Genomic DNA, 11881 nt, shown 5'->3' with positions numbered 1-11881 from the left:
AGAGTAAAGGCGGGTTAAGCGTTATCAGCACTTTCATTCGGAGCTAGTGCTGTCCATTAGGTGTCGTGAGGGGCGGGTTTGTGAGAAAAGGGTCACTGATTGGTTGGGTGGGCTGGAAAAGCCGCAAGGTCGGCCCCCACCGTGCGGCGATTGGCTCATAGGGAGGCGGGCCTGGGAGCGTCAGAGGCGGTGTCAGGGAAGGTGGTGGCTCCGGAGGTGGCACTGAGCGAGGGGCGGGGCTCGCCCGCGGAAGCCCGCGGAGTGGGGCCCGAGGCTACTTCTGCTGCTCCAGTTGGGCTGCTGTTCCGGGCGCATCCACCAGCTGGCGCTGACGCCGAGTCACACCGCGGGCGGTCTCGGCGGGCGTGGGGCGGGGGGAGGGAGGGGGGGGCGGGACGCAGCTTTGTCCCAGAGAAGCCTCTGGCTTGGAATGGTCTCTTCCTATTTCTCCCGCTCCTTTCGCGGGATGGAGCGGTCCAGCCACCCCGGCTTCCAGGACCAGAGACTTCTCCTCCCAGGAGCACCCCAGGTCCACCGGATTGAGTTGCCCGGTGGACCACGTTGAGGTCGTGCTGCCCATTAGGGGCGGGGCTTCATCTGTCCGCACCCCGAGACTCTTAGCTCTCTAAATGCCTGGGATCTCATTGCTTGGCTCCATCCAGGAGTCCCCGGTTCGCTCTAGAATGGGTTCCTCTGGGCACTCATTGGGATCTCGGGGGCTCAGTTGAAATCAGCACGCTGGGGACTCAGTTTGGGATCTAAAAGTTGTCCGGGAGTTGAGGGCCAGACACCAGAATAAATAACTGTGCTTTCAGGGTGGTACTCACCCGGTGGGGGTGGCGGGCACTGTCAGGTGCCCCAGGCTTTCTTCCTGGAAGCTCAGAACAGTGGCGGGAGGACCCAGAGCCAATCTGTCCCAGCCTAGGATTGGTCTGGGGACACAACCTCCAGGGAGGCCCTCGCAGCCTGTTCTGTCACCCCTTGGAGCTGTCCTAAATAAAGGGGTGCCAGAAGGGGGCCGCCCGAGGCCCTTGGGGGAGCCTCGTGCCAGAGCCCGAGGGCTGGGCCAGTGGGAAGAAGTCTGAACTGCCTTTGTCTCCTTGGTATCCAGTAGGGGGAGAAGCGACCAGACACCCAGCTGAACAGCTTCGGTTTCTATCCCAAGGGCTGGAGGTGAACCTGAGACTCGTGTGGCTGGACCTTCGGGAAACGAAAGAGAAGATCCCTTTGGTGAGAGGCTTTGAGGAGTTTGCTGGAGGAGGGTGAAGTGCACACGTGTCCAAGCCCACCTCTCCCAGTTCTGGATTCACATCTTAGTCCTGCCTCTCACCCATATAATCTCGAGCAAGTAAGTCCCCTGATCTCTCTGAGTCCCAGTTTCCTCATTGGGAACACGGGAATAATAATACTAGTATCTCATGCAATATGTGTTAGCAACTGACCTGGGGGGGGGGGGGGGTAGGGCATAGCAATGATCAAGACAGCCCCAGTTCCCACAGTTAAAATGAATAGCTAGCATTTATTAAATACCCACTCGGTACCAGGTACCATGCAAAGCAATTTCCATAGATCTGTTTCCTTGTAGCCACCTTTCAGGGATGCTGCAAAAGCATCCTGTAAAGCCAATTTTACACAGGCTTGGAGGTATGTGGCTTCCTCAGAGTCACAGAACCTGCATGCGAATCCAAGTGTGCTGGATTCCCGAGTCCAAGGCAGAAAACCATGAACATTTTATTGATTAAAAAAAATTATTTCTTGCCCTGGCCAGTGTGGCTCAATTGGTTAGAGCATCATTCCGCACACAGAAAGGAGGTGTGTTGGATCCCCGTCAGGGCACATACTTAGGTTATGGATTCGATCCCCAGCATGTGGGAGGCAGCTGATCCATGTTTCTCTCTCAAATTGATGTTTCTGTCTTCCTCACCCTTCCTCTCTGTCTAAAACCAATAAAATCATATTTTTAAAAAATGTATTTCCTTTTACATCAGCATTTTAATTGGGGGGCGAGTGGTGGTGGGAGGAAGAGATGGACTAGATCCAGAGGACCAGCAAAGATCTCCCTGAGGAAGTGGCATCCAAGTTGAGTGTGGGTGCCTGTGGGACCCCTCACTCCAAGCTGAGGCTGTCTCTCTCTGCCTGTCCCCACCACCCAGTTCTGCCGGGGTCCAGCCCCAGCGGGTCCAGGGGTCCCCAAAGGTGTAGACGGAGTCGGCGAAGAAGGAATGACACGGAGACAGCGTTCAGTTGATCAGCAGCCTAGCCAGGATCTCTAGCCAGGATCTCCAGCCAAGTTCTGGTCTGGATCTCCAGCGAAGTTCTGCTTAGGATCTCCTGCCAGGGTCTGTCCAGGTTCTCCAGCCAGGTTCAGTAGCCATGTTCCCTCGCTAGGTTCTCCAGCCAGGTTCTGTACAGGTTCTCCAGCTAGGTTCAGTCACCAGGTTCTAGTCAGGTTCTTTTGCCCATTTCTGTAGTCAGGTTCAGTCCAGGATCTTTTGCCATGTTCTCTCCAGCGAAGTTCTTCTGTCTGTAGGTTCTGTGTAGGTTCTGTCTTCTGAGTTCTGTGTTCTAAGTTCTGTATTCTAAGTTCTGTGTCTTGCTGTCTTGTTACAACTGTATTTATACCAGTTGATTCAATCCTATCAATCTCTATTACAAAGGTTAGGGCGTTTCTTATCTCCATTCCAGGGAGTAAAGATTATGTAGCTTAAGCATGATTGTTCGTAGTTAAAGTGATTAATTACCCACCTGGCACTAGTTAAGAGGTTTTATTCCCTCCCTAACTTCAGGGGAAAATCCCTACCTGGGGAAACAACCTTTCTCAGAGACCTTGGTTAAAACACATAGTGCCAAGAAGGTGAGCAAACATATTAAGAACAGTATGCCATATATGCCAGGTCCCTTGAAACAGCAAGGATGGACCGGCTCCCAGCACAGTTCCACATGATAATTGGCTTGAGGGCCAAGGAAGGCCAATATAGTCTCAGTTTCCACAACTGCTACAATCTGATGCGGGGACAGGAATGCCCATTCGACATCATGTTGAGTGGATGGTTGGGCAACAGGTTCACGGAGCCCTAACTACAGGTCAGGTCACCATGCTGAGTTCAGCTTCCTCAAATCCTCTGGGTAGCCATGCTATGAAATGAAAACTAATGTACCCATTTGGGAGATAGGAAGACTGAGGGGGAGTTAGCCAGCTAGAGAATGGGAGAGCTGGAGATTCCCAGTGATGGTTCTGCAAGTTCAGAGCTAGCATGATCACATGATAACTGCAAGATCACATGATATCCTTGCCCCTGGGCATCCCCACTTCTAGCCACCACTCCCTCCCATCCCTATCCCTGACTGTTGCCTCCATACCACTTTCTGTCCTTGCCTCCCCGTTAGGTACAATGTCTTCGAGATCCACTCGCTCATGGTGGCCCCGGCTTTGACCAGGAATATCTTGCTCCTTTTCCACAGTGTGAGAACCTGGGCCTGGGGCAGGGGGCAGGCTGGAGTCCCTGAGTCCAAGATGCAGTCTGAACAGGCCACTCCCAAATCTCTGCAGACCCTGGCTTGGCAGTTCCATGTGTCCACCCATTTTATCATTGTGGCCAGCTGTCCATCTACTTCATCTGTCTATCTGTCTTTCTGTAAAGCTGTAACTGTCTACCCGACTGATTCTCACTCTCCATTCATCTATGATCTTTATTCCATTCTGTGGCTGTGACTGCCCATTTCTGAGTCCACTCACCATCCTGATCGTAACCATCAATTCAGTCAACTTTCTAGCCACCCATCTGACAATGATTGTCCATGTTCCTAAACCACCGCCATCCACCCATTTGTAATCACTGCCCATCTCTCTGCCTGTCCATCTATCTGTCCACCTCCAGGTCAACTACTACTTTATCAACAACCAGGGCCACCACATCAAAGGCCTTGCTGTCATGCATTGAATGACACACCTATGAGTGACCTTCTCTGCCAGGAAGGTGGTGGGCAGTGGGCAGGAGAGGACTGGGTGCCCCTCTCACTGCTCCCCTTCCCTGGCCTCTAAGATGAAGGGTGCCCTCCTCTTCATCATTTCCTTGATCATCGCTGGCTGGGCCTTTGTTAACTGCATTCTGTCCAACAAGGAGGAGATCTTCGGGATCAGGATCCTGATCCCAGGTGCATCTGAGGCCCCAGGTGGGCACGCCTGCACACATGGGCATACCCACCCACCCTATACCTGCCCCACAGGTCCTGGCTGACCTGGCCCACATTGTCATCAAGTCCTATGAGGAGGGTGTCAGTGACTATGGGCTTCTCTTTCTGGTAGATCTTATCTGCTGCGATACCATCCTTTTTCCTGTGGTCTGGTGAGGACTCTACCCCTGCCCTCCCCTAGGCCCAGACCCCATGGGTGGAAGCAACACTGACTGTTCCTTGTGTCTCTCTCTCCTTTCCAGGTCCATCCAACATCTGGCACCAAGGAAGGGTGAGGCCCTGCTCCCTGGGACCTGCTGTGTCCCCAGCCTCCATCCCGTTCCAGGTCCTTCGTGCTGACCCCCATAGGTCCCTTCCCTCCCCTCTAACTGCCCTCTCCCCCTCCTCCATCCCCTTCAGTGTCTCACTGGACATCCCCCTCTAGACTTTCTGCCCCCATGTCCTCCCCGACCCCAGCCCCGTGTTCTTGCCTCCAGCCTCCGTCCCCTGACCCCCACTCTCTCTGCCCACCCCTCAATGGCAGTGAACCTGGCCAAGCTGAAGCTGTTTCGGCATTACTATGTCATGGTAGGAGCCTCGTTCCCACTCATGAAGGAGGTTTTGAGGGGGAGGACAAATAGCCCCTTGGTTCTCCCTCCCTAACCCCTCTTTCTGCTGTACCTCTGAACCCCACCACTCAGCCCTCTGCCTTCTATCTGTGGGCCCCACCTCAGGCATCCCTTCTGATCTCACTGGGCCCCCGTGCCCAACAGTGTCCCTTGCAGATCATCTGTTGCATCTACTTCACGAGGATCATCGCTATCCTGCTGTGGGTGGCCATGCTATGATAACTGCAAGATCACATGATACCCTTGCCATGCCCTTCCAGTGGCAGTGGCTGTACCAGGTGAGCACAGAGGCCTGAGGAGGGGTGGAAAGGTGGGCCAGACAATGAAGGTGGAGGAGACAGGGGTCTGTACCTGACACTTCTGCTTGGGCCCCCGCCCCAAGCCCATCCCCCAGCTCTTGCTTGAGGACTCCACTCTCACCTTCTCCTTACTCACCACAGGTTACAAGTGCTGCAGTCAGGCAACAACCTCTGCAAGTGTGAGCCCTCAGACTGAAATGGTGGGGCTATGGTGGGTGGAGCCGAGGTGCAGGATTGGTGGAGTGGGGTGGCGGGGCCTGACAATCCTTGGGACTGCCTGGCAGTTTCAGGGTGGAGTGGGGTGGGACTTGGACAGCTCTGGGGACAGGGCCTGGCACCCATGAGCTCCGATCACCTTGTGGTTGCTTTTTGAATGACCGATTCTGGGTTTCTGGAAGGCCTGTCCAAAGTCAACAAAGCAGCCAGTGTCCCAGAGCTGTTGTGATCACCCCCATCTCAGACCATGCTTTTTCACCCTCCTTCTCTGCTCACACACATTCCTCACTCCAGATTCTTTCCCAGAGTGTGGGGGTTTGTAGAAAGGGGGTCTGTGCGCATCAGGCCCCTAACTCCCTGGGAGCCATGTTCAGAAGAAGATGGTCAGAAGAAGACGGATAGTTCCCTCTTCCCCCAAGTATGGGGCAGCCCTGTCCCCATCAGGGACCAGGGACCATGCCCAACTTGCAGCTGTAAAATAATGACATATCTGTTTTGCTCCCCTGGTTTCTTGCCTTTCTGGGGGTTGAGGTCTAACACGGGTTGTGTTTACAATTTAGAAACCTGTATTCACTGGAGGAGGTGGTTGTAGTATTTATTGCTTTACATGCAATTAATCTGAATTGAGCAACTACTGTGAGTGGGCCCTATGCCGAGCATGGAGGACAGAGAAGTGACCAAGACCCACCTAGTCCCAACACTCAAGGGGCTCTTAGTCTTGGGAGTAGGAAGTTGGAGAGGGGGACAAGGAGAGGGACATGTTATCATACAATTTCATCACAGGGCCCTGACACAGCCTGGGAAGTCAGGGAAAGTGAATAGAGAAGTGGTGGGAAGGATGTGGGCCCAGATGAGGAACAGCATGTACAAAGGCTGGAGGTAAGAAAAATGGTGATTGAAAGACCCGCAAGTGGCTCAAGCCAAGAGTAGTAGCTGCCCGGCTGGTGTGGCTCAGTGATTGAGTGACAACCCATGAACCAGGAGGTCATGGTTCAATTTCTAATCAGGGCACATGCCTGGGTTGCAGGCTCAATCCCCAGTAGGGGGCATGCAGAAGGATTCTCTCTCATCATGTTTAAAATATACATGTATATTTTATTGATTTTTTACAGAGAGGAAGGGAGAGGCATAGAGAGTTAGAACATCAATGAGAGAGAAACATCGATTAGCTGCCTCCTGCACCCCCCCCCCCCCCCCCCGCAACCAAGGTACATGCCCTTGACCGGAATTGAATCTGGGACGCATCAGTCCGCAGGCAGACGCTCTATGTCTACCCACTGAGCCAAACCGGTTAGGGCTCTCTCTCATCATTGATGTTTCTATCTCTCTCCCCTTCTCCCTTCCTCTCTCTGAAATCAATAAAAACATATTTTTTTAAAAAAAGTAGTTCCTTTCTGAAATTAATAAAAACATTATTATAAGTAATAGTAGCGCTCCATGGACCTTAACTCATTAAAAAGCTTCTGAGGCACAGAGGCTACGTGACTTGCCCACGGTCACGCAGCTAAGGACTTGGTGTGAGACTCAATAAACAAAACATCAGGGACCACACCTCAATCATCCCCTATTTTGCGATGTGGCCCCAGATAAGTGGTTCAATCTCTGTTTTCTCACATGTAAGATGTGGGTCATTGAGTATCACCTATGAGTGTCTGGCTCAGTGCAGTGCCCAGCAACACACCTGATCTTTCCTGGACTGTCCGAAACTAGGGGAGTGACCTCAGGTTAGAGACGCACCTGTACACACACCTGTGGACAGACTCCAGAAATGTATTATGTCCTTCTCACCCTCCGACCTCACCCTTTAACTAGAGCACCCAGGATCCCTTTTGAAGCTTTGAGAAACATTCCTCAGTGGGGCTACAGGCATGGGACACGGGTAGGAACCTGCTGGGGTCCAAGCTTCCTGCAGGCAGAAGTGTAACTGGGGCCCAGCTGAGTAAATAGCCCAGGCAGACAAAGAAGGAAGTGGGAAGGCATTGCAGAGTGAGGAAGTTGGGTGAGCAAGATGGAGAAGCCCAGAATAGCCTGCAAGTCCTGCGGCAAGGTTGGCAGGCGCCAGTGTGTGTATGTGTGTGTGTGTGGGAGGGCAAGAGCAGCTGGCAGAAACCTAAAGACAAGCAGACACACTGAGACTTTGTGCTGGGACCCATAGGCATCAGGGAAAGTTTCAAGCAGGAAGGGACATGGCCATACAGGGTTGATGTTTTATCCACATGCACTCTGGGGTAGGCAGAGTCATGGCTCCCCAAAGATGTCCACATCCTAATCCCAGAACCTGTGAATATGTTACATTTCATGACAGAAGACACTCTGCAGAGATGATTAAGTTAAGGGTCTTAGATTGGGGGCCTATTCTGGATGCTTCAGGTGGGCCCAATGTCATCACAAGGGTCTTGATAAGGAGGCAGCAGGATGAGGGTCAGAGAATGAGATGTGATGATGGAAACAGCCTGGAATATGTGCTTTGTAGATGGAGGAAGGAGCCATTAGCCAAGGAACGTAGGAAGCTTCCAGAAGTTGGAAAGAGCAGGGAACGGATTCTCCCCGACAGTCTGCCAACCTCTCGATTTCAGACTTCTGCCTCCAGAACTATGAGATAACAAATAGACATTACTTGTTACAGCAGCAGTCAGAAATTCACAGAGTTTAGGGGCACAAGCTCTGGAGTCCAGCTGCCTGGGTTCAAATCCCAGCTCTTACCAGCTAGCCCTTTAAGACAATGGTTCTCAACCTGTGGGTCGCGACCCCTTTGGCAGTCGAACGACCCTTTCACAGGGGTCGCCTAAGACCATCCTGCATATCAGATATTTACATTACGATTCATAACAGTAGCAACATTACAGTTATGAAATACCAACGAAAATAATTTTATGGTTGGGTCCCAACATGAGGAGCTGTATTTAAAGGGCCAGAAAGTTGAGAACCACTGAGCTAGCGGATCTCGGGCGAGTGCCAAAGCCCTCAGTTTCTTCATTCGTAACGTGGGGCTAGAAATAGCACCCATGGCATGTGAAATAAACCAGATGCATGAAATAGGCAAGATGCTGCCAGCTGTACCTCATGGAGACATTTGCTGCTAGCTGCACATCTTCATGCATTATACATTATAACTCTGCACAGGAATACGAGGGTGTGTTCTAGGCGGAAAGCCCCAGTGAATGTGATGTAGATGAACTGCAAGAGGTGAGTCTACAGCAGGGAAGCCAGGGAGCACAGGGTGAAGCGAGGAGATGGGCTCAGAGAGACATCTGAGGGGTCAGTGAGGGCTGGACACAGAGGGCGAAGGAGAAGAAGTAAGGGAGGACTCTGGCTGGGAGGCCTGTTGGGCTGCCAAATACATCAGGCAAGAGGGAGGAGGAGGAGGTATTACCAAAATTAAATATGTGTTTCAAGCACATCCAGCGGTCACTACGTGCGGGGTGCCACGCTGAGCATTCTGCTTGCCTGATGCCCTGGAGGGAGGTACATGATTGTGAATGTCCAGTGTACAGTTCAGGAACAGGCTGGGAGAAGTTAAAGCTAGAACCAAAATCTGCCCACCATGTCCTCCCAGGATGCCGGTCCCTGGTGCCCAGGCCTCTGCTGAGTGTTCATGAAAGCATGGGGGTAAGGAGCTATAAGGCAGACAGTTTAATTCAATCAGGTCAAGGTTACCTATGAGTTAATGAGTAATGAATAGGGTGTGTGGGGTGAGGGGAAGACCAGGCTGCACGGTGACAGGGGGAGGCCTGGGTGTGTGTTGAGGAGGGGACTAACTCTCAGAAAGCAGTGTAGAAAGGGCCCTTCTTGGAAATGGGGGACCAGGAGTGAAGGTGGCTTCTTGCTATTTCAAGACCTGGCAGTTCCTGTGGGGAAAGGGTGGGCTGCAGCAAGATCACTGCACCCAGGCAAGAAGGCGGGTCCCAGGCCTCCCCACTTTCTTCCTCTTCTCTCCTTGCATCCCAGCTAGTGTTGTCAGGCAAAATATAGGGCACCCACCTAAATTTATGTTTCAGGTAAATAACAGGTACTTTGCTAGTAAAAGTTCATCCTCACATGGCCACTTAGGTTGTCCAGGCAGCTGGGTTCCACCAGCCTTGGTGCCCAAATGCTGGGCCAGGTGGAAGTCCCCTCACAAGCCACCTTCCCTCCCCCTTCCCTTCCAGCTTATCTTGCCCACCATCCTCCTTCGAAACTTCACCCAAAGTCAGGAAGCCATCCTCCTGTCACCTCTGTCCTCCCAATGGGTGCCTCCTGCAATCCCCCTCCTTCTGGTTCAGGACTTCTCAGTTCCTTTAATTGTCTCAATAGCAGGGACTGTCATCCATCTCATCTCATCCTTCAGACGGATTCACTGAGGTGCTGAGAAAGGAGGAACCAGGTCTTGCAGGGAGACAGAGGCCAGGCCAGGAACTCCTCAAAGCTGTCCAACCACAAAGCCTGAAAGCTCAAGGCTCTAATAATATCGGGAAGTGGGGTGGGAGTTTGGGGGTACCAGGGGAGAGAATAAGGGCAGTATTGGGGGCTGGGGAACCCTAGCAGGCACCCCACCCCAGTTTCAGAAGTTCAATCCCAATTCTGGAGAATAAGCAGGTCTGTTTGTACTCCCTCCTCTTCTAAAGAAGGGGTGTCGCAATCGCAGCAGACAGAGGCCAGGTTTGTTCTGTTTCTCTGTGCCTCCCCCTCTCTGGCACAGCCGGGAACAGAGCAAGAGCGTGGTTTACAGGAACTCAGAACCAGTTCCTCTTCAGCGGGGCCTTAGGAAACCAGCCCTCCAGGAGTCAGGATGCCCACCCCACTGTGCCCAGACTTCACATACAGCCCGGACCCCAGATGCCCAACCTGGCTGGCAATCAGAGAGATGCATGTTAAAATGGCACTGAGCAAACATTCAAAGCTTTGCCACCATGATCTCATTGGGGGTTGGGGGGCGCAGTGGGGAAAACTGACAGTTTCCTGCAGGGTCAGCAAGTATGTAAATCAATACAATTACAGAAAGGAATTCAGTGCTATCTAGTAAGATTACCAATGCCTGTAGACTTTGATCTGTGTTATCTCCTTTCCTAACAAAACACGCCTGTAAAGTGGGGCAATGTGATAACCCCATTTCACATGGGGAAGCTGAGACGCAGGGTGGTTCTCAGGGGCTTGAGACCACCAATAAGTGACACAGCTGGGAAGTGACGCAGGCTCATAACTCACTGGCAAGAGTATGGTTTGTAATCCATGAAAGTCTGTCCATCAGTTGGAGGACCGTAACTTTCACACAATGTAATATGACGCAGTCTTTTTGAAGAACAAGGAAGTTCTCCGTGCACTGGTAATCAACAGTCTCTAGCTGCTTATAAAGAAGCAAGGTGTGACTCAGGGAGACCAGGAAGAATTGTATGTAGAGCATGCCAATATTTGTTCCCACAAGTGTGTGAACATTGGGGACTGCCAACGATATCTTTGGGGGGGAAAAATCATGATCCTTCATTACATGGTCATGTCTGGGACCTGGATGGCTGGTAATAGGCCCAGAAGGAAAATGATCTTTTCCCTATATATACTTGCACCTTTTTAAAGAAAAGGTGTATTTTTAATTTTCTAAAATATATTTTTATTGATTTCAAAGACAAAGGGAGAGGGAGAGAGAGAGATAGAAACATCAATGATGAGAGAGAATCATTGATCAGCTGCCTCCTGCATGCCCCACATTGGGGAACCAAGGACACAACCTGGGCATGTGCTCTGACTGGGAATTGAATCATGACCTCCCAGTTTATAGATTGATGCTCAACCACTAAGCCACGCCAGTCAGGCTATACTTGTACCTTTTAGATATTAAATCCTATGACTATATTACTTATTTACACAAAAAAATTAAATATAATTTTAAATAATAATATCCTAAGAGGATGCTGATATAAGACAAATGCAAAAGCTAGCAATGGTCCACAAAAATTACTTTTTAAATCATCATAGCTATTCAGGCATCCTGAGAAGTGTAGGTGAAGGGATCTCCATGCTCCCATTGCCCTATAAAACATGCTCACCTGGACAGTGAACTCCTATGCACACTTCAAAGCCCAGCTGAAACATTCTCAGAACTCCAAGAAGCATAGTTCTTCTCCACTTGAGATCACACTACAGATGCCTAGGAGTGTCTGTGCTGGAGTCTGTTCCCCACTCTACCTCAGCATGGAAGACTCTGGAAGTAGACTCCTAGGAAGGTTTTGGTTAATAAGTGCATGGACGAAACTGGACTGGGCCAGGCCCAGATTTCTGAGGGGAGGGGGTCCCTTTCTCTCAAGGTTCCTCCACTACAATGTGGGTGTAACAGGGAAAGGTCCCTGTTCACCCCCTGGCCTTGCCCCTGAAGAAAGCCAGGGCAGGGGGCACTTGTGCTTCTGTTGTATGAGGACATGTCCTCAGGTTATTTACTCCAGGACTTGCTGGCCGAGGGAATTAGGAAACTATTGAGAAATCTGGGGCACCCCAATGTGGGGAGAGGCCATGGGGAGTAGAGGGCTGGGCTGAGTGGGGGAAAGGCGGGAGCCACATAAAAAGAGGCGTCCAGCAGCCTCTGCTCAGTCCTCC

At 51.5% G+C, this 11881-nt stretch overlaps 1 protein-coding gene across 1 annotated transcript; it reads left to right on the top strand.

Annotated features, from left to right (window-relative positions):
- Positions 1-466: 466 nt before the first annotated feature.
- Positions 467-5445, top strand: GPR108 (G protein-coupled receptor 108). Its single transcript, XM_036314048.1, is given in 12 exon segments — positions 467-551; positions 1166-1262; positions 3388-3463; positions 3879-3956; positions 4044-4146; positions 4220-4346; positions 4437-4471; positions 4703-4761; positions 4959-5007; positions 5046-5080; positions 5197-5280; positions 5386-5445. Coding segments are annotated over 12 exon segments (888 nt in total).
- Positions 5446-11881: the final 6436 nt, after the last annotated feature.

This window comes from Myotis myotis, unplaced genomic scaffold (assembly GCF_014108235.1).
Source record: "Myotis myotis isolate mMyoMyo1 unplaced genomic scaffold, mMyoMyo1.p scaffold_m19_p_6, whole genome shotgun sequence".
NCBI lineage: Eukaryota > Metazoa > Chordata > Mammalia > Chiroptera > Vespertilionidae > Myotis > Myotis myotis.
Note: the sequence above shows the minus strand (reverse complement) of the source record. Positions and strands in the feature narration are given on the sequence as shown.